Source organism: Nylanderia fulva, unplaced genomic scaffold (genome assembly GCF_048542155.1).
Source record: "Nylanderia fulva isolate GAGA-0341 unplaced genomic scaffold, ASM4854215v1 Scaffold2, whole genome shotgun sequence".
NCBI classification, from domain to species: domain Eukaryota; kingdom Metazoa; phylum Arthropoda; class Insecta; order Hymenoptera; family Formicidae; genus Nylanderia; species Nylanderia fulva.
This window is the reverse complement of record NW_028190263.1, coordinates 8414893-8442477: the sequence shown is the minus strand read 5'-3', so window position 1 is coordinate 8442477 and position 27585 is coordinate 8414893. Positions and strand designations below refer to the sequence as shown.

The window sequence follows — 27585 nt, the reverse complement described above, 5'->3', positions numbered from 1 at the left end:
GAATATTTATAAAATGTTTAATTAAAATTAAACTTAATTGAAAATAGAGAATTGTTTGCCTCAACTAAAATTTAAAAACATAAAATGTAAGGAAATATGATATTAAAGTCATACCCGGATATTTTATGGTTGCAATTGCATGCCATCAGCTTGATTCTAAAATATTCTGATATTATATAAAAGCAATGTAAAGCACGCAGTTATTGAACGTATCATGAAAGGCGCAATATCAAATAGTTTTATTTATCGGGTATATATAATATTAATTTTTATTATCTCTCTTCTCTCACAAACATATAAGAGCGCGTAACCACATTTTAACTACGATTTATAAAGATCGCTATTGAGCAGCTGGCTGCTCAATAAATGGAATGATCGCTTAATATCGGATAATCAGTAGACTTGAATTCGATTCTGGCTCATGCTCTACTTTGTAGGTTGAAAATTATATTTGAAATTTATAATAATCCAACTATTGTAAAAAATAATCCTAGAACGAAGGACCATAAATTCCTATTGTAATGACAAGCGTAAAGAAAACATGGTACTACATCCTAGGAATGAAGGTGAATACAACAAAGAATGCTGATCTGACTTGATCTAAGTAGACATCAATGTCCGGATAATGCAGTCGCGCTCTAACGCAAAATTTACAATCTCGTGCGACACATATACAGCATAAACATTCATGTGTTTATTTTATTAGCTGCACTTTCTATGCACTTTCCCTTTGTTCGTTACAAAGTTGTGATAAATCTATTTTGTCTAAGCGCCAAAAGTGGAGCTAAAAGCTGTATTATACATCATACGCGAATTTACACGTATACGCTCATACGAACAATGATATAGCCACACATACGCTCATATAAACAATGATATCCACGCATGCAATCATACGCTCGATTCGCAATTTTACGTTAAAAATATGCCTGACAGGGTGAAATTTGCCCAATCTAACGAGACAAAAATATACCATTCGGTTGTACGTGTGTGTGTGTAAATTATTTTGCACTTATATTTTAAGATAATTTCATTCAAGTAGTATAAACTATTCTGTTGCTCGAATCAATTTCAAACTTGAATATAAATGCATGTTTAAAAAAATATAAATAAAAATATACTTATGAGAATGGAGAAACTTTAGAAGAAAAATATTTCTTCTAAAGAACTCAAATGTATATAGTGTGATTATATAATTAATTGTAGTAAAAAATATATATTTTTATCTTTTAAGATTGGATAAATTTTTCACGCTATGCTATAGCAATTCCTTAACCAGTATCGCTCATTTTTTCTCAAAGAAGTCGCTTCTGCAACCGGACGATTCGATAAATATAGGACTCTATATACTGTATGTGTGTAGAGAATTATCTATAATATTATTAATAAAGTCAATAATTAAAATTATTATTTAGAGCTTTAGTAATAATAATATAATGATAATAATAATATAATATAATAATAATAATATAATAATGACAAATTATAAAGTACTAGGGATGAAAAGAATCGAACGCTCCGAAATGTCATATATATAGCATTTTTTGCAATGTCCGAAGTAACGATAGTAAATTATGATGACAGTGATCAAATTTCAAATCGATGCTGAAGAAATAGCATGCAACTTATTTTGTGGCTGAATACTGAACGTAAATTAAATAATCATGAAAACATATGTATATATATAGCGTTATCGTTTAAAAATATTATGTTAATAATAATAATAATAATAAAATAATGATAATAAGACGACATAATACACGCGCAACTTAATAAACTTGATCAATAATGCGCGACAAGTACCGTTATCCTTGAGTATTTTCTCCAAGGGTGTAAGTGCAAGAAGATATTTTCACAATGCAGTCCTCGCGCGTTTACTATACAAATATTGTATACATTATTGTTTGTAAGCAAAAAACAATCGCGGATTTAATCGGTGCCCGCCTGTGTGCGTGCGTAGTGTTTCTGCCGCCATACAACTATTTACAATAAAATATGCAGAGATGAGCATCTCTCGGCGAAGCGTTTATTAGCACCTACGCCGAAGTAATCGAGCTTAAAAAAAGAATACGATTATATATGTAAGAATTAAATAGCATAGTCTCTCTCTAGTCGTATGTTATTTACAATAACAAAGATTATTAAAATGCTCTCGGCATGTTGTATTCAACCATCGGACGGACGCGTTTTGCGATATTTTAACGGCGACATTTTAGAAATGATAAATCTAAAATTGATAAGACACCTATCTAATTATCAAATGATAAAATGTTATTAAATGATAAAAAAATAAAATAAAACGACTCAAGTGACACAATGATTGCTCGATTTGTAGTGTGAAAATTGCAATGGACAAGTTAGCGTTTGCGCACTCCGATAAGAACGCTTTCAGGAAACACTAATTGAACATTTAAATCAACACACTTCAACACATAAATGTAATACATTAAAACAATAATAATAATGATTTTAGGATAAAAAATCGGAACCGATCGCATAAGTTCTACTCGATATAACATCGTATGTTACAGCGTGAGGTTCTTTCATTTTTCAATTCTTATTCCTATATGTGAGATTAGGTGACGTTTGGTATCCATTATATGGAGCATTGAAGAATGACAATTACACTTCGCGCTCGCCCGAGAGGGTTTAGGAGACTGTGTTTCAAGGTCGTGCTTCAAGGAGTCTTTTTTAACCCTTTGACAAGCGCATTTCAAGTCTTTTACATGCCACGAGGAGGAACAAACAAGTACTGCATATAATTATACATTTATGTATATATATATGTATATGATATAATAAATATATATAAAACAAAATGTATAATCTATATAATACAGATAAATATATTTTCTCGATGTTATTAGTTCGATGTAATGTTAATGAATGTAATGCAGAGATGTGACGCCGTTATGTGTAAAATGTTGCGTAAACAGAAAAATTATGTGCCGTAACACAACTATTGCGTTTCAAAGGGTTAATTTTCCAATCTCGCAATTAGCTCGTCGACCAACACAGTATTGAGAACGCTTTATAGATTTAAAGCTCGCAAATTTATACTTTCACCGCAAAGAGCGAATCTACGACTCGTGTATTTACGATGGAAAGAATCGAGCTGAAATATATTACCGGTTATGCCCGATCCAAGTCCTACCACCTTAAAATTGCACGAAATCCCGTTTTATGTGTTTTTCGTGTGTATACATGTGTGTGTATGTGTGTGTGTGTGTTTAAGTGTGAAATCAGTGTGTATGGGTGCCTCTCCTGTCCCATCCCCAAGCCCAAAGAACCATGGTGCAAGAGCGGAAAAGCTAAGTCGGGTGCGTAAAGGAGCGAGTGAATTGTTCTGTTACTCTTATCATATCACAGATTACCCAAAGTGCGCGTCGGTTGGGGACTTTATTATATGTTATACATACACATACGTACATATATATAAATATATATATATGTGTGTGTACGGATATTTATACTATCAGTGTTTAGAAATATAATCCCTGTAAGGATAACTAAATTAAAATTTTTAATTAAAACTTTTAATTAAAAAAGCAGCGATATTGTATTTCCATTATATAGTGACTGATTTAATTTATCTTCTTTCAGTTGAAAGACGTCTCGACTCAATAATAAAATCATCGATTATATTAAGGACAAAATAAAAATATTAATTTTAATTACAGTCAATTTCCTCTTTTCAAGTGTTTCAAATAATATAGTAGTTTTCTTCTAAACTAGTATTCTATTCTTACTATTCGTATTTGTTATCGTTAGATTTCGGATTATATGCAAATTGCATATTTGTTATTTTTGCGTATTCTACAAGAACATGAATGTGAATAAATTATAATTTTTTCAATTAATAAACATTAATTAGTTGAAACTATTATAATTTTTTCACATTATCACACATGTCGTCGACATGTTGTCGTAAAATGTGCAAAAAGTAACAAATATGTAATTTGCATATAATCCGAAGTCTAGTTAGTGTTAGAGAAAACGAAAAAAAACGAAACACCATTTCATGTGCCATTCAAGTTAAGAGCATGAATCGAGAAAATATTTGAACTATCTCATGTCCCATGAAAATAAAAGAAATTGACTCTCTCTCTGATTATTCTTCTAAACATCGACAGTTGAAATTCTCGATTTTTTCAATAATGGTAAAGTGCAAGGTCAGTCCATCGACTGAGAGTCTTGTTCTGCTTTGCAACGCGTTTAAGCAACTTGAAAATTCTCTCGTATATCCCCAATGCTCCGATCAAAAATAATGGAAAATTCGTGACGTAAATCGCGATCGGAAAACTACATTCCTTCCTAATAATCGCGACGTCAAGAATTCCATTTTTCGCGCGCATGTTCACCCATCGAGTCGAAAAGTAACGTAACTCGCCGTACATCTCTGAGAAAAAAAAATCATCCGTATCGCGCTCTTCTCCCTGTCCTCGGCTCATGCGCCGAGGATGATCCGCATTCCTGAAACGTTCTATCCGAGTCTTTGGGTCTGCTCGGTGTCGCGCCTCCGGCCCACTATTAATATTCCATCTAAAATCTACATATGCAATTGCATTTAACGGTGTGTAATTGTATGTATGTATTTTGCATGCGCACGTGCGCATCCTCGACGCGTGTAAATGAGTATACGTATGTTCTATGCATTTTCTTTGTAATTCAGTATCAGTCGTTATATTCTAAGATTTTATTAAATTAAATGTTAATTAACCGTATAGTTAATCTGAATTAACTAAACAGTTAAAAATACTACAAACTATAAAAAAGAAGATATTCTAAAAAATAATTAAAACATTCAGAACATTGTCCGAAAATGTTGGGTAGAAGCGAGATTTATAATTACAAGTCCGTTTTAAAAATTCTCTGCTCGACGCATAGAAAATAATCGCACTATATATATATATATATTATATATATATATAGATATTATAATTTAAAAACGATGTGTATCATTCATGTGAATCACTTTAATAAATAAAAAAAATGATCTTTTTGCTCAATACGGCGAACGCTATGCGTACTATTCCTTCTCAAATATGAATTTTCCGTGTCTGTTTCATTGGTACCATCTTCTTTAGAGAACTGTCCGAGAAAGAAAGAATAACGTATGAACTTAATCATACAAGTTCCAAGAGAAGTAAAAGAAAAGCTATAATATAACAATTGTTCGATCACACGAAATGTACCATGTAGACAGTATTTCGCGATCGCTTGTTATTACCGCGGCTCTCTTACTCTTTTGTGTGTTATTTTTTCTTCTCGTCCTCTTCTCGCCTTCCTCCTCTACCCATGAATTTGAAGCGGCGGAATCTAATCGATCACACGGATCCTACGCGATGCGATCCTGTCGCCTTCGGACTTGGATGTTGTGTGTTCCAGTGTCACCGCTATGGGAGCCACCTGCAGGTACTTTTTTCGCGCGACGTCACTCGCCCGGGTCGCCAGGTTCAAGGTGATGGATTTAAAAGCTGGTCGTGGTCTGTTGGCGTGTCGCCTCGGTGCTCTTCGAGACCGTCTCTCGTCGCTCCGCGAGGCCGCAGCTGTCCGTATTCCGCGAGTCCCGTTGCAACAGGCCACCCTGAAGAGTTACATCAACAAGAACAATTTCGTGTTCTTGTATATTGCGCTATTTTGTTTTGTTCGTTTGAGTATCGAAGCCTCCCTATATCAGACCGTTGATTTAATCTCAACGTGCAATCTTCTACTTAAAACAAGTTTCAAGAAACTAATATCGTCTCTACGCGTCTGTGCCCACCTGGAGCAACATATTGGCGAAGTTACTATTGGTGAACTTGAAGTGCCGCTTGTCGTAGAACTTTAGTAGCGCCGGACTATAAGGATGCTGCTCCTTCAGATGCAGATAGTGTACTTCTGGCTCATGCGTGGTATGTCCGCATTCCTCGCAAACGTACATCTATTAAACAAAATGCAAATAATTCATATTTAACTTTGCGTTTCAAAGCATATTAAAATGGAGAAAGAGTTTCATAGACTAAGTTAATTTAATAAAAAGAATCGTACGTAATAAAAAATAATACGAACATTACAAGGCATATTGATTTGAAGTCTTAAAGAAAGAGAAAAATCTCAAGAAGAATTAAATATGATAAAAAGAAGAGCTTTCTCAATGAAAAATTTACCTTAGCACGTCGCTCTTTGTAGGCATATTGATGCTGAACGCCATGGACCTTCTGGCCGTGACTTTCCAGGGAGCACCTTTGCGTGAAACTCTTTTCGCAAAGGAAACATTTGTAAGGTCGTACTCCCGTATGCGTTCTCGTATGCCTCTTGAGGTCGAAAGTGTCGTTAAAGCCCTTTCCACAGAATGTGCAAAGATAACGCTTTACGTCGCTGTGACACTTCATGTGACGATTAAGAAGCCGCTGGAGACTAAAGTTTTTGCTACACACACGGCAAGTGAAGCGATTGGGATCGTCATCCTATCGGGCAAAAAATCGAAAAATATTGTAACGGCTTCTTATAATAGCGCAGCAGTATATACGATTCAATACATTACGTCACAACCATGTTTTTAATAACGACGATTGCATACATTTTACATGCGAAATACGGTTCATAAAATATACCTGTGTTACCTTGGCAGGCGGAGTTCGATTCGCTCTCTCTTCATCTCGAGTAGTTGGAGCCTGCCTTTGACCCTCGACGGCTAAAGGATTCTTTATGCCATGACCACCGTTAACAAATTCTAGCTGACAGTCATTCGGTAAACCCAGCTGTAAATTCAAGACACGTTAATTTGAAATAATTCCTCGAAACGACTGAAAGACTGATGACATCGGATGAAGCACTCAAATTGATTGACATTGCATAATATATGAGTAAGAGTGGCAATTAAACGAGCTTATTCCTTTTCACATCATGGTACATACCAAGTTGTACGTTGCATTGGAACGATGATGACAGAATCGATTTTACGAATCGCGAGCAAGCCTGAAGGAGGATCGAATTAATTCGATCCCGCTTTCGGAAACAATAATTTAACGCCAAGATATATGCTTTTGCCTGGATCAATTTAAGTCGCTTACCCTTTGTTGAAGTACACCGACCCGTTGCGAAAGAGGAGGTTCTCCAACTGGTCCAGCGGTTTGCCCTGCGACCGTGGTTGGTGATACGACCGGACTATGCGCGTGTTCCGCTAATGCGCACGACGGTGAAGTGCCCGACGAGGTCCCATCCAAAGAACAGCTAGCAGTGCCAGGACTGGGCAGACTTCCACCCACGCTGCTACTAGAGTCCAACTCTAAACCTTTGAAATTCAAAAATTGAACTTTAAGTTCAAAAGTTCAATTTTTATGTTAGTTAGCATAACATTAGTCCTACATTGACGAATATTTCTAAAAATTTAGTAAACATTTTTCTGCACAACTTTTTTTTTACTTTTTTTTAACCCAAGGGGAAGACATCTCTGAAATCAATGTATTCTCCAATGCTTCTTAGCGGTTAAGCAAAATTACGACGACTCACCACTATTGGCAAAATTCAATCCGGGGCTTAGAAGACCTTGATGTTGCTGTTGCTGGTGCGGCGACGCGGCAGTTTGCTTCTGCTGTTGCAATTGAACTTGAATTTGCAGCTGCTGATCTTGTTGGTGCTGCTGATTTTGATTGACGTGCAACGCGAGTTCCTGGCGTTCCTTCGACAATGGCTGATAATTCGATTCTCCAGTCGCATAATTTAAGCTCGAGAGCTTGGAAGCATTAAAGTGTTGAGGAGTCGTATAGTGTCTGAGAAAGGCGATCGGTTATATTATTTTACAATATACTATTAGAACTCGTGAGATATTCGTTATAGCATTTGATTTTTAAATCGTTGCAAGAACAAAAACAGACATATCTGCAGTTGAAATGCAAGCGAGAGTTAATTCTCACGATAATTGAGACGCTCACCTGGTGTCAAAACCTCTGGTCAAGGCCATGCTATGCTCGGGGAAAGGATCGACGCTGGGCTCGACGGGAGTGGTCATTTGACCGGCATCTTGACCGATTCCGCTGCTGCCAGTCGAGGCGGGCGAGTGCAACGATTCTTCTAAAAGATCGCTGCCTCCGTCCTCGGTCTGCAACCTGGGCAACAAAAGGTCGGCGGCATCGCTGAGGCTCTCCAGTAATGCCGTGTGATCGGAGGGCGAGTTGAAAGTCAGGGTACCGGTAGTGAATTGCAACGGGTCCACCACGGCGCCCGTCACCATGTCCACCATCATGCCCGCGTCGGTGACATCATAGGAAGCATACTGGCTAGACAATAGATCAGGTTGAATCTTGTAAGCTCCCAACTCCTCATCTTCTTCTTTGAACGTCAAGCCGTAGGACGCGCATACATTTGCGCAGACATTTTGAAGGAGAGAATATTGTTTGCCTTCCTGCGCGTTGTACTGTGCGTGCTGAGAATTGTCCTGTTGGCCGGTATCACATTCGATCCCAACTGCCGTTAATGGTGTTAGATATGCATTTCCTGAAATAATAACACGACTGAGTCAGCAAAACTGTTATTTAATTGTGGCAGAGATTGTTTTACAAAATCTTATTTTATCTTATTTTAAAAAATCAGTTGTATGAAATTATATATTTTATCTTAATTTTACCGAAATAAAAACTTCTTTCCATAATGTGATATTGGTCGAAATAGTCTTTGATCAGGTTTCCAAGGATGTTATAATAATTTGATTTTTAAAATAAACGATATACAATATACTTGTAAATATAAAAATAAATATTAATAAAATAGAATAGAAACTAAATAAAAAGGTTAAAAGAAAAAAATAAAATGTACAAGATAAGTCGAAATGCAATACGTCTATAATCTAATGGAGGTCTCTCACTCCGAGAAAACTTTATTAGTACAGGATAAGCCATAAGAAAATAAAAATATATCGCACACTATACGTTCAAAATACAAATGAGACGATCGACTACAATATCACAGTATAAATAAGATTTAAAGATGGAAAAAATGTAAACTCAACACTGTATTGAAACATTAAAGTTGGTTAATTATACTAAAAGATAGACAAAAAATAAATATTGTCGATAAAAGACCGATGACTGAATACAAATAATCAAAACATAAATAAAGCACGACACGAATTTTGCGACAATTGTATATGTATATCAAACCCGTATATACAAGGTGTCCCGTATTATATGTAAATATATAATCTGCATGTATAATCTCTACATATATTATATAAAATGGCTTGTCCAGAACAGGGTCATCGTACCAGGACTACCTAATGAGAGATTCCTCAAAAATTATTTCCAAATCTCAGGAATCTCCCACGAATAGATGCGGCAATCCTAGGATACCATATACATATATAATAGAGAGAGAAAGAGAGGAAAATAGAGCACCTTGGGCGCTGTTGTACTGATTGGCAAAGTTGGCGAGATTATTGCCACCCTTGAGGGACTCGTAGAACGGCGGCAGGGATCCCGTCGGCGGCGAGCTCGGCCCGTAATTACCGCGACCTCCGTTACCCCCAGGAGGCATGCCACCCGCTCCTGCGCCGCCACCCACGGCACCGCCACCCCCGCCGCCACCTCCGCCTCCGCCGCCGATCATCGCTCCGCTTCCGCATCCGCCAATGCCGCTGTTGGACTGCGAGGAAGTGCTGGAACCACCGTTGCCACCGCCGGAGGAGCCGCTGTTGCCCGAGTTCGATGATCTACCATGGCCTGCGGCTGCCTGCACCGCCGCCTGAGAGCCGGACAGTTTAACGGCTAGCAGAGATCTCGCAATGGAGATGCCGGAATTGCGGGATGCCATCGCGCCATCGCGACATTTTTCCTCGTCTTCCTCTTTCCGTTTCGGCACGGCGTAGTCGATAGGTTGTTCCTGAAATAATCATCGATATTTCTATGTAATTTTCGATCTTGCATAAATTATTTTGAACTTATTAAAAAAAGAGAAATTAAAGAGTTTTTCTTTCCTCTTTTTTTGGACTCTTTCGTTTTATTCTCTTCTACTTCTTTATCTCTTAAAAAGATGTAAAGTATAAAATATTTGGAAGAAATTACTTGTATTAAAAAGAACATATAAACTACGAATAACACTAAACCAGCGAAAATAGTACTACAATATTAACATAAGAAAAATATTAATCACTATTATACAGATTGGAATAGACAATTTCATGCTAAAAGAGTATAACATGAGCGGATGGTTAATGCAATAGATATAACTTGTTAGTATTAATGTTATTAAGCGCATAACACATGCAATTAAAGTGGTTAATAAATTGCAATTTTTTCCCATCCATCTCACATATTCTTCCGTTTTTTTTTCATCCTTTTGGAATCCAATCTTCTTTCTTCCTTTCTTATGCTTGTTTTTTTATTTATCATTTTTCTTCCTTTTTTTCATCTTGCTCTCTTTTTCTCATTTTGGCATTAAAGTTTACTTCTATGATCTTTTCTCTCGTCCTTGCCATCATTGTCTCAGCACAACATTCTCAAAAATATTCACTTATTAGTTCTTTTGTACTAATTATAAGCGTTAGTAAGATTTGTCGTTGTTTCCCAGGTGCATCGGATCCTGTGAACCATAATCGCTTTGGACTGGGATAGTGGAACTGTATTGAAATTAGCGGCATCTTCAAGTTAAGATTAAGAGTTAGTATGTTTTAGTATTTATTGGATAAGCTTACTTTTCCAGCTAAAGCGTATCCAGATATACATATAATTTCATAATTATTCTCAATCGGAAGAGGTTCATTTGAACACAGTGCGATTAAACCCAACTCGACTGTGCTTAGGGCAAAGCACGATTGATCAATCAGAGTCTTGTGTTCAAATAACTGTGTCCAAATGAATGACACCCCTCTCAATTTAGTTTCCGGTCTGCAAAATTAAATACGTTTCTAATAGAGACACACGCATACATATTTATATGTATATAAATATACACACAAATTGTTAAATATTTTTATGTTACATGCGCACATGTGTAAATTATTATGTATTATGAGCGTGTATTTTTATATAATTAATTTTGTACTTTAATATAAAAATGTTAGCATGTAAAAAATTGTTCAACGGATTGCAGATTAAATAATGCTAACAAATTAGGTATGTATAATGCAGTGCAATATTTTCTCCGCTCTTCTTTATCTACTTGGTCATTATACATAATGCATGAGAGGCTGCGAAGATTGCGAGTCAAAGTTAACAAAGCGTGACTGCATTAGTCTAATAGCAGAATCTTTTTGTGTTAACATATTCAAATGTCTTAAGCTTTGATCGTACACATATACATTTATGTATATTTTACATTTTATATTAATTTATTTAAGAGATATGTAACCATTCGTAAACACTGACATTGCGCGATCGTATCTTTATTAGTTAAAGTTAAGTAAAGCAGGAACGAAAACGTGTAAATACATGGTTACTTTGGAAACTTGCTTTCCCAAAAGTGCTCTTCCACTGCAAGGTTCATTCATTCAGTGAAGGTGACTCGACGCAATACGTAATTTACCTGCTCTGGTTCGGGAGCTTGCACTGGATCGACTCTCTCGATCTCGATCTTATTCCCTTCTTTTCTAGAAGCGGATTGACCTTGTGACGGCACCCTCTGGATAACTGAAACTCTGGTAGGTGGCTCGATTCGGGGCGCCTTCGGCGGAGTCTGCGGCCTCGGCAGAGCGATTCTTTCCGACTTGGACAGGAACTGGGGTGGATCGTCCGAGGCTATCGGCGGGCTGCTGTACTCCTTCCGTTCCGCCCGGGTGAGCACGTGACGCCTGCTGCCGTACGGCACGTCGCCGCCGAGGATGCTGGAGATGAATCGTCTGGGTGCCGGGTTGCTCGCGTTGCTCGCCGGTTGCTGCGTAGGCGGCGGCGACAGCGCTGGACTGTTACTCCGTAAGGACTCCGGGGTCGTTGCACGGTCATCGTCGGTTTTGTCGCGATCTGGAATCAGAGGAACGTCAATTCTCCTTGAAATATTTTACAAACTTTTTCTTTTAAGACTTTCCTACTTTTCCTTATCCATAAACTTTTGTAGAAATATATACTTGTCGGAAAACTCATATATAATTTATATGTAAGCTTGCATTCTTTGATTAAATTAAATGTTAGCATGTTTGATAAATTAACGATAATTAACATTTTAATATAAATAAATTATCCATTATTTACAAAAAAACAAATTCTGGGGAAGAAAACACTCGGAGAATATTAATGTAGAATATAAAAGAATAGCGTGACTCTGTTACGCTAATTCTTGCTAATTTGACGATGCACGGTGCGCAATAAATGAAGAATGCGGCGAGGCGACCTTTGTGTATCGTTGGTACATCATTAACGCAATTGCGCGCGCGAAGACGCGCAGAAATTGAGCAAACTTTCCAAGGTTCGCCGTTTTGCAGGCTGTCACAGATTTTTACATTCGGGTATGTGTGGGAAAAATTGAACGGCAAGAGCAGAATCTCAATTCGACGCGGAGAGGCTGACGGTCATAACCGATGGCGGTTACCTGGCCCGTTTCGTGGCTGAATTTACGAGCAACCTTGAAGGATTCGCTGGTACCGTATGCCAATAGCTGCTCCTTCTTCAGCGCGTCCTTCGCACGTACGCGTGATCTCCCGCTTCTCTCCTCCAGCAATTTTCAGTACCGCGTATTCTATACATAATCGCCGCTGTAGTAACCGTTTTTAATTAACATACGACACAACCGAGACTACAGTTTCGTCTCTCAACATTGATATTTTTTCTCGGAGTAAATGGCGAGAGAAAGATATACTAACGAACAGTCATCTCCAGTTATGACATCAGAATTGAGAAATAATTTCTATACGTTTGCGCAAGCAACGTTACGTTGACGAAATTATCTTGGCATATTTTGTAATAATTAAAATAAAAAGTGTCTTAAGATTTATCGTCGGATATATGTATGTATGATGAATCCGCTTTTCAAATTAGTTATTCTTCGTTGCAGGAAACCGCATCAACGGTTTTATTATTTTTACGATTTTAATAGGGCGATCTCTGAGGATCGCTGAGGATGCAAAGTGTACGAGTTTCTTGACTTTGACATCGAGTGAGCTCGCTGATGGAGCACGAGGACACTGTATGTCATGCAATCATGTTGTTGGAGTAACAATCAGGAAACCAACTACGAGGACGCGAAACGAGTCTTACTGAGGTCATGTGCATTAGAAAGAATATACATCAAAAGACATTTAGATGTCTTCAAAGATATCGGAATATTTTCTTTCCTTTGTTAATAAGTATCTGAACTACTGAAATGTTATTAATGATTAATATTCCTGATAATTGCATTCGAGAAAAGCAGCGCATAAATGTATTAAAGAAAACATCTTAATGTGTGTGATTAGAGAGAAGGTGAGAAATTATAGATGAAATGAGAATCTAAAGCATCCTCGAATAAGTTGATCAAAATTTGCGCAAGTTCTAACAATGAGAAATAAAACTATGTCCTCACTGGAGCAACAACGAGCAACTTTTTGTCGATGTTCCATGTTTCTGAAAAAAGTTGATAGTTGTTGCTTCAGTAAGAACATAGCTTAATCCCATGGCATTTTCCTTTACTCTTTCGACGAGAGGGGTTTGAATGTTTAGATCGAAAGAGAGGTTCTCGTCCCTGAACTGGAAATCTCAATCTCGGCGACTGAATTTCGACCTCGAAATTACGAGTTAGACGAGGTGCCTAACGATATCTTTACGCAATCGCTTGCGTCACACGCGGCTTGCAAACCCTGAAGGTAACAGCTACGGTAGCGGCGAAACTCCAAAATGGCGATTCCGTTCCGTTGATCGGGTAACCTTCGCGCGAGGAGAGGACCGCGAGGACAGAACCGCGTGCGTGCATGCGTGTTCGCGTGAGTTCCTCTAACCAAAACCCCCTAACAGGTTCGGCCAAGCTATAAATATACCTGCGGCGCGATCGTCGTGACCGGGGTACCGATGTACGCCTTTGCCTATCTTCGACTCTCTCCCACTCGCGGAGGAGTCTTCTCCATCTCTCGCTCGTTCTCCATCTCGGCCTCGTTCCCCATTCGTCCGGTCTATCTCTCTTTCTCATTTTTTTTTCCTTTCGCTTCCCTCTCGAACAGAGAGAAAGAGAGAGAGAGAGAGAGAAAATGAAATGAGAACCGGTACATCGAGTTGGATCGAGAGGAACGGGCTTGCTCCGCGAGCCTGAAGACGAGAGGAGAAAAGATCGATCGAGAGGGTCGGAAAATCCCTCGGTAAATCGAAGCGTAATTTTCTTGCAATTTGAATCAATTTTACAATAATGATAAATCTATTTCTTCTTCCTTATCATTCTCGAAAGATTGTCAAAATTTATTACTTTAACCAAATGAGGTCCCGTTATTATCTATATGTATTTTATTGTTAAAATTCCGAGGAAATCGACTCGATTCTCTTATTACAAAGATCCCAAGTGCGAAACTGTGCGAAAAGGCATTTAAATGAATGCGCGAACGTTCGCGCGGAACAAAAGTGGCCGAGGAAAGAAAAGATCGACGTTCAACTCGACCGAACCTTACAATTCCCACAACGCGAAACCCAGGTGAGTGCGTGAGCGCTGGAACGAGATACACTTCCTGAACACGAAGCGGAGCCTCGCGAAGTCGTTGACCATTATATTGCTAGTCAAATCTATATATCCGCGTGACTTCCGCATTTTCGACCGAATGCGCATCGCTACGCATCGCTACGACGTGTTCAAAAGTCCAGTCTTCAAATTCGTTGGTAGTTAGGGATATAAACATTCCGCCTTTAATTAATCCTATATAATTGCACCTTATCTCTTCTCCGCTCATAAATGTGAAAATTATCCTCGACTGACCGTTATCGCGATTTCAGAATCGCACTCGATGCTACATTTAGCGACGAATACTGGATGCGGACCTGAAAGTCTTCAGCTGTCGAGCTATATCAGCAACGGTTACCAGCGGTTTCTCAAGAACGACGATAAAACACGCCTTATGACGTTTACGGCAACCCATAAATATCTCGCGCACAAAGTTATTTTCTACAGATATATACGTATATGTATATATATATATATATATATAACGCGTCGATTACTTCATCATTCAATACATTGTCTCTGATTTGTATGCAGATAAGCAGGATAAATCTCTGGCGAAGGTGCGCGCGTTGTGCTGTTAATCGCAGTGTTGTTGTAGCCGAAAGGAAAGGAAAAATCTGAAAAAAGGACCCGAGAGAGCAGGGAGCGGTCGGTCGTAAGTAGGTCGGCTAAACCGCGGCGTTTCATTCGCGATCGAGCGGATATTGTGATCCGCGAACGAAGGCATAAAGCCGACGATGCGCGATCGCGCCCCTGCAAGACGACTCGCAACAGGATCTCGTCTGGCCACAATCTTAAGCGTCTTTACATCGTGCAACGAGTTTTTTCTCGAATATATCGCGGCTCGATGATGATGTTTATTAACATGAGCGCTCACATCTCGGTTTATTTTATTTTTCAAGCGTGCGCCAGAGTATTGCGCTACCATATAAATGTACAGAATCTATACAGCGAAAAACACATATTTTTCTCTCATATAAATTTCTTTTTTTTTCGTGAAAATCTGATAATTGAGTATTTAAGTATCATTACATCCTTTTATAGTACAAATAATGTAAATATATTATAAGCGTTTATTTTTGAACATCACGCTCCGATATAATCGATGTTTAATGACGTAAGAGTGCTCACATCTCGATTTATTATTATTTTTTTCAATAAATTCTTGTATCTTAAAGATTACGCTATAATATAACGAATAAAAACACTCTTTTGCATCCTTTAAAATTCTTTCAAAAAAATTCTTTAGCTTCTTTTATAATTACAAAACTTTTCTCTTTTCGTAAACATTGTTAATTGATATTATTACCATTTCATAGTGATAGTGTAAATTATCGAGCGTGGAAAGAAAAATGCGAAGACGAGGATGCCACACAAACAGAATTTTCTCTTAGAATTTATCTTGAAAATCATAGTAATCGCGATACAATATTGCAAGAATTTTATAAGAGTTTCTCTGATTAATATTTATCACAATAAAAAATATTAATAATCTATCACACTAAGATAGAAATTATATGTTCGATTAATTTTACTATGTACATATTAATATTTCTTATTGTGTAAATATTAATCAGAGAGAAACTCATCGAATTTTTCCAATACCGTATTATCCCAGGTTTTCCATAATTTATAGGATAAATTCTAAGAGAAAATTTTTTCCGTGCACGAAAAAAATCGCGACGTAATCTCGGTAATCGCGAGAAAATGCGACGCGGTATCTGCGTATACGTATACGTTTGCGTAGCGGTACCGTGCGTGGGTCGTCGCGCACGGACAGCAAGGTGACACCGGTATATAAACGCGCGACATATACACTCGGTCGCTTTACGTAATTGACAGTACTCTCCTCCAATGTTTTGTCGTTCATCGAAGCATACATTTCCGCGCTTCTATTTTTTAAATCGACAAATTCGGCAAATTGCCCATTTTCTACATCTGCATATTTTGCGCGATCCCTTTTGCAGAAATGATAAGAAAATCGGATGTTTACAAAATTTGTCACGTTTGTTAATTTCTGGAGCAAAGATCGAATTCTATGATGTATAATGCTAATGATGTATAATTGATTAGAGTGTAAACTCTGAAAAAAATCTAGCAAATTGGATAGTTACTTTAATACTATAAGTAAAGAATATATTGATCATATCTCTAGAGTCTAATAAAAAATTTAATGTATATTTAAAATGTAAATTAAATTAAATAATTACAATGCAATTTAAAATAGCGCAAATCTAAAACAATATAGCGGATATATATTTTTTGTTGTATTGGAGAATAAAGTGTATTTTTTCTAGAAGTAGATTGGAGTCTTTTCTTTTTGTCTCGACTCGATATTTCTCATCTACGTAAGATATCAACTTGCGTGACTCGATATTATATGCTATCTGTAAGATCGGAAGTACCCTTTGGCGCGATTCGCAGACTTAATTTTAGAGTAGATTGTCGGCTCGCTTTATCATTCCCAAATTACACGCGTCTCGTTTTTATCATCATCAATAATCATACATGAGAATTTGATCACGCTTCCGTATCAAGTGATCAAAATGCATTGCGTATATACGAGTTCTTCCTAAAAACACCACGAATTGCACACTTAATATTATATACATCTTGCTACGCTTGAGGGAACCCTTTCTACAGCCGAGCGGAAGATCGAGGCGTTAACCGATGGAACCTCGCTTGACCTTGGCACTCGGTGAAAAGTCGAAAAAATAATTTACTTTTTACACCGGATAAGCAGAAACGAGGGGAATGAGAAAAGTGGGGGAGGATCGATGCAGTGGGGGAAGACCGGTATGGGACTCCGACGTGACCAGTCCAGTCTGTCCTTCTAATGGTGAAGATTACACGATATCGAGATATACGATCATCTGATTAGGAAACATTTTAAAGTATGGAAAACTTTGTTTTAAATATTGGCGACACGCGACATCAAAATAAAGTATCGAGAACCGCGATATTTTTGATACACTTACTCCAAAAAAGTGGTACACTTATAAAATTTGGAAAAAATCACCAAATTCTAAATGACAATAACTTCGTAAATAATAAAGATAGAAAGGTTTTTAAAAAACAAAAATAAAGCTTGAAATCTCTACTTTAGAAATCTATTTATTTCAATGTGGCGAAATAAATTTATTAAAAATGGCAGATGATAAAACGAAAACATGCAAAATTAAAAAGTAATGGTCCGAGTTAACCAAGGCATACGACGTGAATCAATTGTTGCAACTTAATGGGATAAAAAGTACATGATAGTACAGAGTCTCCTCTTTAAAATGCTTTTTTATTCATCTCGATACGATTATTTTTCGCAGAGTTATTCGCGTTTAAAGTAAAAGGCTGCCTTTTTATTTAAATACAAATATCTCGGCAAAAAATCATTGTAACGAGATGAATAAAAAAGCATTTTAAAGAGGAGACTCTGTACTATAATATGCTTTTTATCCCATTGAGTTGCGACATTTGACTCATAACATGTGCCTTGGCAAACTCGGACCATTACTTTTCAATTTTACATGTTTTCGTTTTGTTATCCGCCATTTTTAATAAATTTATCTCGCTACATTGAAATGAATAAATTCTTAAAGCAGAGCTTCCAAGCTTTATTTTCATTTTTTAGAAACTTTTTTATCTTCATTATTTACGAAGTTATCGTCTTTTGAAATTTGCTAATTTTTTCCCAAATTTTAAGTGTACCGCTTTTTTGGAATATATAATTCCTTTTTCGTGAAAATTTATAATTATAAAAAAATTAAGAATATATTATAATTAATACATTACACTTAAATCAAATATATTAAAATTAAATTAAAACATTATTTTAATTTAAGAATAATCATGCGTTAATATTAATATTTAGTTGTGATTAATTTTGATGACAAGATTATACTTTAATATCATATAAATAATTTTAAAATGTCTCGCTTCAAGTACTATATTTGTATATTCAAGATATTGGCAATCATTCAATGTGCAATGAACAATTCTTAGCAACGTTGATAAAAATAAAAGTCTAAAATCAGTAATTGTTTCTCCTTGCAAATGTATATGTTCCCGCACAATAGATTGATTGAATTGTTTTACGAATCTCTCATTAATAATTAAAATGTTGCAGAAGCAACGAACGTGGCAATAAATAACGTGAGACACCTTTACTGTACACACGTCATCATTATCTCGCGATGTCAAATGTATACGACTATTCGTCTGGTTTGATGACGATTGTATAACGAGTTTTTACATAATGAGCATAATGAGTCTAAGAAATTATAGATGAATGTGAATCTCATTTGAGTGAACTAAATATTTTTGTTTGCAGAACGATGTAAACAAGCTATAATCAAATGCACATATGTTAATTGTATGTATAATGAGCGATATCAGACATAACAGAATTTATGGAACAAAAAGGAACCGATTAAATCGATCAATAATATTTGTGCAATTGGTGCGTTTTAAAATAATTGTTTAGTTTAGGAAACATGCGCGCGTTATTAGAATAATTTCATTTTTCTCTTTAATTAAAATAATAATAAAAGAATGACAGAGATAAAAAATTTCGGGAATCTCATTTCATGGCACTATAAATAATCAAGATTTTTTTCAACGAGACAGATATAGATGGACCGTGACGTCGTCGCGATTGAGCGGTGTCATTCGATTAATCATTATTCAAAAATGATATTCATGAAACACACCAAGTAAGGAAATGAGCACGCTTTGAATAACAAAATCAAGGAAAAGTATTGCTATGAATAAATACAACTTTTTCCGTTACTAAAGGAAAAGTGGCCGAACATGAATCTCGCGCTTAAAAATAAATTGACAATGCGACGCAACATGTAGAATGTAGAATAATTTGCATAACTCGATGTGAAATACAGCGTCATTATCACACAATCATTACGCTCGCGAGAACTCATTGTCGCGAAATAAAATCTGTACGTAGCGATTCGAATATAAGCGTCTACGGTATATAGTGTAGAGCAAGATTGATCGTGCCGAACGTTCTTTCTTTTCTTCTGAACTTGGCCCCCTTGCTCGGAATTTCGGTCATGGCCCTCTTGCGCCATTAGTCGTCGCCGCGTCGTTCGTGTGCGTACGCAGCCAGAATACATACGTATATGTACATGTGTGGCCGTGTACGTACATAAGAGACCACAATGACGACAATGACGAACGTATATGCATGAATGTACCTGCTCGTGGCACTTTCGACGACGAGAACCTGTTCCTCACGAGGAGAAGTCCAGTGTCGTTGTTTCGAACGAACAGAACCTCGATGTAGAATATCTGTCGAATGTTCCGTAAGATTTGCCTCAGGTTTGTGAAGTTGGTACCCCAAAATGCGAATTTTTATCAAATTGATACTTTGAAGAAAAAAATAAAGGAATATCAAGAAAACCCTTAGATGCGTCTTTGAAAATATTATGTATGTATTTCGATTTCCCGTCATTTGTCCACATTTGACCATAAATATCCCTAAGTGCAATTATTTAAAAATTATAAATGGGAGGTGCATCTAGGGATACTTATAATAAAATTTAATTTATTTTTTATTTTCAATTTTTTGCATGGTGGATAAAAACAATTATCTACGAACAAATGTGGACAATCAAATGCCATATCAATTTTGTAAAAAAAATCACATTTCAGGATGTCATCTTCACAGACCTTCAAACCTCAGGGACGGAATATTGCACGAATAATTTACGATTTTTTTCCTATTGCAAAAGAATAAAAATAGAAATAAAAATTAATCAACTGCGATTCCGAAAAGAACTGTCTAACATTTAGTAATTGTGGTCAAGACATGGGAAATTGGTCGGATATTTAAGTTCATGCCTCCTTTTTCAACGAGCGTCACGGTACCACGAAGACCCGTACCCCTATGTGCACACATACATACACGCAAACGCTATGTGTATAACGATTAGACATGCATGCACGCATCGCGAGGCTTACGGGCGACGCATTGTAATTCGTCGCAATGACTGCACATCCTGGTGTACTAGCCTTTGCAACAGGTGCGCGTCACTGAGCGCGATTACCTACGTGTCAACGACAGTTAAAGCTCGTATATACGTACATATTTATGTACACACACACATATACGCACTGGGAATGTAACAGTATTTATCTATACACTCGCGCGGGAAGAGACATACGCGGGTACGATGCGTTAACGGCGTCTCTTTCAAGTAAACTTTTTTATATTCTTTTTCATAGCTCGCAATGTTGTATCATAGTGCTTTATTCATTTTTTACAAAAATGCCAGGCTGTCTTGTATATAATCCTGATATAAGAGATTTAACTTTTTAGTTTGCCGTTTTAACGCGAGTAACATTTATGTACATGTATATATTCACGCGGAGAGAGAATTTTCTCTTAGAATTTATTCTAAAATCATGGTAAACGTGAGACAATTAAACAAATTTTATAAGAGTTTCTCTGATTAATATTTACCACAATAAAAAATATTAATATTTACATAGTGAAATTAATCGAACATATTTTATGTCTTATTAAGATATAGATATTATTTTTATTGTGGTAAATATATTTAATCAGAGAAACTCTTATAAAATTCTTTCAATACCACATTGTCCCACGATTACTATATAAATTTCAAGGTAAATTCTAAGAGAAAATTCTCTCTGTGCGTGATAAAAAAATGATAAATTATGTTTGTCGTTTCTCGACTTAATCGTTTGAATAATATTTAGAAATAAAAATCCTAATATTTTAAAATAATAAAATTGTACCAATTTTGCTCTCTTCATCGCGTCTAATTTAACACGCATTTCATATACACATACATATATACACGATCCTTCTTTGGTGCGGCTAAGTAGAATGAGCGTGCATCGCACCGCATATAAAACGAAATATATCGCGCTGTTCAGGCTTGATCCAGAATAACGCTGCGATCGAGAAACGCATTAGAATTCTAGTGCCGCAGTTAGTGAGGATTATGCATCGTGCGGACAAAGAATTTAAGAAAAAATTACATGCGCGCTAAAGATAGCGCGAGGGTCAGCGCGTTGTTGGAAAATAAAAATATATATATATATGTAAATCGTAAGTATATCCAGTTATTATTAATAATTATAAATTTGTTTTTACTAAGTAACACATAATTGTTAATACGATCAAGATGGAAAAAAACATCTCGAAAGCACCCAGTTTGTCTGAATTGCCGCGAGTCTTGTCTTGCGCGATAACGATAATAATAATTTAAAAATAGAAGAAACATAATATTACATCCACTTAATATTCTTATAATATCCAGATGTATGCGCACAATATTATGTGTACCAATAATATTTAAAGTTAAGAAATTTTATGATCTGTGATAAATATTATCATTCCTTTCCTTTTATAAATGCAAGTACGAGTTTTATATATAAAGGAATCAAATTACATATTTATTACATATATCATTAAACACTATTATTTTTAACTGTATTAAAATATTTTATTCATATTCTTTTTAGATGGAAAAGGAGTAATGTGTGGAGAGAGAAATTGATTATCATGCCTAAAAGAATTAAATTTCAGATCGTAATATAGAGACAGCTAAAATTGAGCTATGATGGCTCATTTTTTTTCGTGACATTTTAGATTTTATATTATAAATATTTAAAGAAGATGGTTTAAAATTTCAATTGATAAAATCGTAGGAGAATTGCGACAAATTCTGTACTTCTTGTTGAACTTCTAGTCAATGACTACGATTGTGCTTCTGCTATCCTACACCACTCGTTGCTACGTACTACAGCTGTAGAGATTCTAATGCTGGCACAATCGGAGACCTTGGCCGTCGCGGAGACCACGAGAGATCACTGACAGCAGGTTTGTTGCGCAACTTTTATGCGAAACCAAAGGTTCCTGATCTAACGGACGCGACGGGAGAACAAATCCAGTTGCCCAACAGAGACGCGTCAAATATAATCCATCTCATTAGCATTCGCGATAAAAGTCACCTATCGCTGCCATTTTAAGACTACGGCCATGAATCCGTAAAAAAAATACATTTAAGATTGCGCGCTTATAAAACAGTTATGTCGTATAAGTCAGTCTTACAACTGACATAAAAATGTGTGATTTTAAAGAGAGAGAGAGAAATAAGACGAGTTTTTTTGCAATATCTATTTTCAACTTTATATTATATTTGAATTTCTCCGTAGTTATGTTTTCACTCGAGAACTAAAATAGTGCAGCAAATGACATCATTTATATTTTCAGAAAAATAAAACAATTGTTTCAAAAACGATAATATATTATTAATTGAAACATCAATTTCAATAAATATATTATTGAATATCTTTAAAATTCTGTTGAATATTAACTAGAAATGTCCAGATAAAATTCACATTTCAGCTTTTTTAACAGAGGAAGTAAGATCTTTTATGTTTTGCAATTTTTTATCTCGAATTCTATTCTGTCTATTCAAAAAATTCTGTCCCATTGCAACCAGACATTAAAACGCAACAATGCATATCGCTTAGCCGAGCATCGAAGTCCCCGCGGAGTGCAAGTGTGCATCGAAAAGTGTATACTGGCTTGTGTTCGTACACTAAAGAAAATTATTAAATTAATGAATATTTATTTCAATACCGCCTAATAAATCATTTATGCGAAACAAATAAATATTTGTCTTGAAAAGAATTTTCTTATATATATCAAATAAATATGTTTCACATCAAATCAATATTATTAGTTTCAAATCAATGATTTGGCAGTATACTGAAATAAATACTTATTCGAATAAACTTTTTTTCAGTGCATTATTTTATTATAACACGTGTGCATGAATCAATCCGATGGATTCCGTTTGATCGCCAACGCGGAAAATATAAATATATATATATAGGAATATCTGTATATACACACAATCACGAGGAAACTTTTACGTAATACGTTGCAATTTTCCGGTCGGCAACAAATTACGACGCGTGTATATGAATTTCCCTCGTGTCAGGGATAACAATATTTATCGTTGCGATTCTCTCAACAGCCGCCTCGCACGATATATTATATATATATATATATACGCGGAGATAAGAAGTGATTTGCAGTTTAATGGATCGATTTTATACGCAAGTCGTTAAATTCGGGGAGCCGATAAATTACTTAATTGGGTACTGGTTCGTTAATTGAGCGGCTGCGTCAAACGCGTCAAGGAATATCGATAAAATAAAAAAACAGCCGGGAGGACGGCCGGAACGGATATTAAGTTGAGAACGATGCAAAATAATCGTTTCCGCGTTATATATATATAAATATTTAAACAACATATATAATTAGTGATAAAACCGCGCGCACCGGTCAAGAGAGGAAACTAATTCGACGCACCTGCGACAGCAGCAGATAGTGTTCGCCGGAGTAAAAGGCCATCGACACCGCGATTCGCGCATTATTCGTGCTCTCGTGAGCGTAGCAACCTGACGCAAAATGAGAATCGAAGACTCGTCAAGGAGGATCTGAAAGCGAGAAGACGCGAGGGGAGAATAAGTGCGTGAAACAGAAAAGAAAGGAGAAAAAAGAGCAAGAGGAAGTCGCTCTTCTCGATCACTCTTTCCTAAACCAGTTTTTAGGAACTTCACCCCTCACCTCCTACTCAATATACCGTTGTAAATACTTTACACCCTGAAGTCGACCTCGACTAGACAACCGCCCGAGGACTATAATAGCTCGAACGAAAAATCAGCCGTGAATTATGTAACGAAACTCTGTTGAGCAGCGAGACGCTCCATCGCGCACGCAACCATCGTGTCATTTCGACTTATCTTTACGGCAACTGTAAATGAGAAGGAGATAATTACTAAAGTACTCGTACCGATTTACGATAACAGTTTTTCTATACGTTCTTGGAGATATTTCAATGCAACACATCCTCCGAAAATATATAATGTCTTATACTCCAAAATCATCCTTACGCCTTACTGTCACAGAGAGAATTTTCTCTTAGAATTCACCCTGAAAATCATGGTAATCATGGACAATATGGAAGAATTTTATATAAGCACTTCTATGATTAATATTTACCACAATAAAAATAGTAATATCTACTATAATAAAATATAAAATATATTTAATATTAAATATATAATATTAATATTATATTAATATTTTTTATTGTGATAAATATTAATCAGAGAGAAATGCTTATAAAATTCTTCCAATACCATAAGGGTAAATTCTAAGAGAAAATTCTCTCCGTGTACCATTGACAGTAGTACAGTAAATTAAATCCGATGAGCGTCGCGCGCATATTTGCGGCGAATACAAATTTCAATTGTGTTTACGAGCGTTCACTCACTCACTATACCGTTCCTCATCGGTGCGGCCGACGATGCAAGGATGACCGTTGCTTCGGACGCGAAACCGTTCCTGCGACGCGAACGTCATTATGCAATCGCACGCGTGCAAAGCAACGATTCATATAATTAACCGTACACGTGGCATATCCACAGATATATATATATATATATATATATATATGTACCGGACAAGTACGCCGATTGTCAAAGGTCAGTCGTTACTCGACGTCGAGAGCGACAGATCAGCGGCGAGGATCTCTTTTTTTTTTTCCTCGATGTTGTAACTACGTATAATCATTTGCTGATTACGTCAAGCTATACGAACGCCCGGCAAATGAATCATTGGAAGAGTATTACGGTGCAGGAAGAAGATTACGCGGTGACCGACCGAAAGGAGAGTATCATCATATAACATAACGCAAGATTATGCGATTTAAGGTCATTGTATGGTGGTAGCCGTCGAAAGATTGAACATCGCGAGTCCAAAATAGGCACGTGCGAATAATTAGCATAATGGACGCGTTAATGATTCGCTGGAGCAAAAAAAAAAAAAAAAAAAAAAAAGCGCGCAACTGCGCGATAACGTTCCCCGGAACCGGCTATACAAATTGCAATCGCACCTGTACGCCGAAAGACGATTGCACCTGCGGCACAAGTGTAACATTTTAGGGTGCTTCTTTCTGCGCGTTCCTCCCTTTCACTCCCTTATCTCTCCTTTTTTTCCCGCTCGGCAGGTTACGGCCGAACCGTAACGAGAGCATCCGTCGAGAGGGAAGCCGCAAGTTGCATTTGCACCACCCTGATCTTCGAGTCTTATTGATGGGGCTACATTGCGGATTAAACTTGTGTCAAGATCCGTATCTTCATTTTACACGCAACCGGCTCCGCGTACGAATTCTTAATGCTAATAATAATCGGCGAACCAAATTGCCGGTGTACACAACACCGAAAAGATGAAGATAATTTGTCTCATGCATCTAATTAATCCCTCTCCAATAATGACGCGCACTTGAGATACGTCATCTAGATATACGCGAGTCTCTTCACCGCGATTTAATACGTACTCCTCGTATTATGATTATTTGTCTCTTTATCACAGATATATTTGTAATATAAGAACGAAATGTAGCAATTATATATCGACGACGTTATGCGATGTTATAACGATTCGCTAACAACAGTATTTCAACAATTTTCTTTCTATACAGTCCTCCCCTCATAATTAGCGATATTCTCAATATTTTCTTTCCTATTATTCTACTCTAATAATGTCCGTCTCTGTTTTATAATTTTCGTGGTATCCTAGAACTTTAATAATAATTTAATTTGCCAGACCTTTATTACGATCTCTCTGTTACATTTTTAATTTTAATTTTACTTTTAAGTATAATGCAAAGTTGTCAATATGAAGAAGTTTCATCCTATCGATGCAAGCTTACACTTTCATATAAAAGTTTGTCGACAAATTTAGAATCGATTATTGACACGTGCAAACTTTTAACTTTTGAATCTGCAATGTTAAAGAACTGCAAATATTTTCACTAAATGTGTGAAGAAAAAATGTACACTTGAAATTGACGAAAGAATTAGTCAATAATAAAAATGTGAAAAACTTTAAACTAAAGGATTAAAACCGGTGTAATTTTGATGAATTTCTTTTTCTTTCATTTTTCTTTCAAGAGTAAATAAATGTTACATGAATCGATGCAGTTTCCAATATCAATTCTGTTGCTAAAAAATACGCAGAAACCGTGAAAATTACACCAATTTCGATCCGTTTTAATTAAAGAAAATGTCATTACATTGATCCTTGTTGACTATGAGACTTAGAGGCTCCGAGCTACCAAGCGGGCTGTCCTTGCCGCTGCCAAGTGGTGGACTTTTGCTGGGATGTTGCGATTCCAGCAGCCGCAATTGCTGCTGGTGCAATCGATTCTTGATCAAAAAGATCTTTGGCATCGTGACCTGATGGTAGGAGCGATGCACGACGTTTATCACTTACACTACCACTACATCGAAGTGGGGTAAGCGAGCTTCGCCGCTACGAGTACAGTCAAGTTGCTCGCGACACAATAAGTTGCAACCAAAAAAAAAAAAAAAAAAAAAAAAAACAACGTAAAACCGAAACACGCTTGTAACGATCACAAGAGTATCATACTTATAAGAGTACTTGAAAAACGTCGGCCAACAGAAAATTCGAAGGAAAAATTGTGTTAAATCCAACTGTGGTCCCGCAATTGTAAACTCATCATTTACCTTGTCCTTACTCCACGTCGGACAATCATCGAGGATCTACACGAGAGACTTCCAGGTTGAACGTGAATAGAGATCCACACGTATTAAACGCAAATAGATGATTGTGTCGTTTTCACAAATCAAATGACAGGTTGATTGTTCAGCGATACGAAAGCCCAAACAGGGCCCAGTCAAATTGACGTTCGAAAAACCAAAGTGTCACTCGCGAACTGAATTTGCAACCGGTATAGGGTACTTAGGTCCATACACACGCCTGTCACTTCCTGCACACGGTGAATTTACAGTTATCTTCTCAACAGCTCTGTTTCAAACAGACGGCGCGAAACAACCGCAAACTCAACCGTGAGGCTTCTCGTAAGCTACTGAATCTCTGAGTGTTTTGCTCAGTAGTGCTGGGGCCCCCGGCCCCGTACT

At 36.7% G+C, this 27585-nt stretch overlaps 1 protein-coding gene across 1 annotated transcript; it reads right to left on the bottom strand.

Annotated features, from left to right (window-relative positions):
- Nucleotides 1-215: 215 nt before the first annotated feature.
- Nucleotides 216-27585, bottom strand: LOC114937060 (uncharacterized). The gene is made up of 10 exons (XM_085482182.1): nucleotides 26718-27585; nucleotides 11500-11933; nucleotides 9375-9858; nucleotides 7917-8478; nucleotides 7495-7754; nucleotides 7077-7276; nucleotides 6606-6743; nucleotides 6150-6449; nucleotides 5765-5923; nucleotides 216-5587 (listed from the first exon to the last, which is right to left on the bottom strand). Exons 1-10 carry the CDS (start codon nucleotides 26872-26874, stop codon nucleotides 5471-5473), a joined length of 2811 nt encoding a protein of 936 aa, XP_085338308.1. The 5' UTR covers nucleotides 26875-27585; the 3' UTR covers nucleotides 216-5470.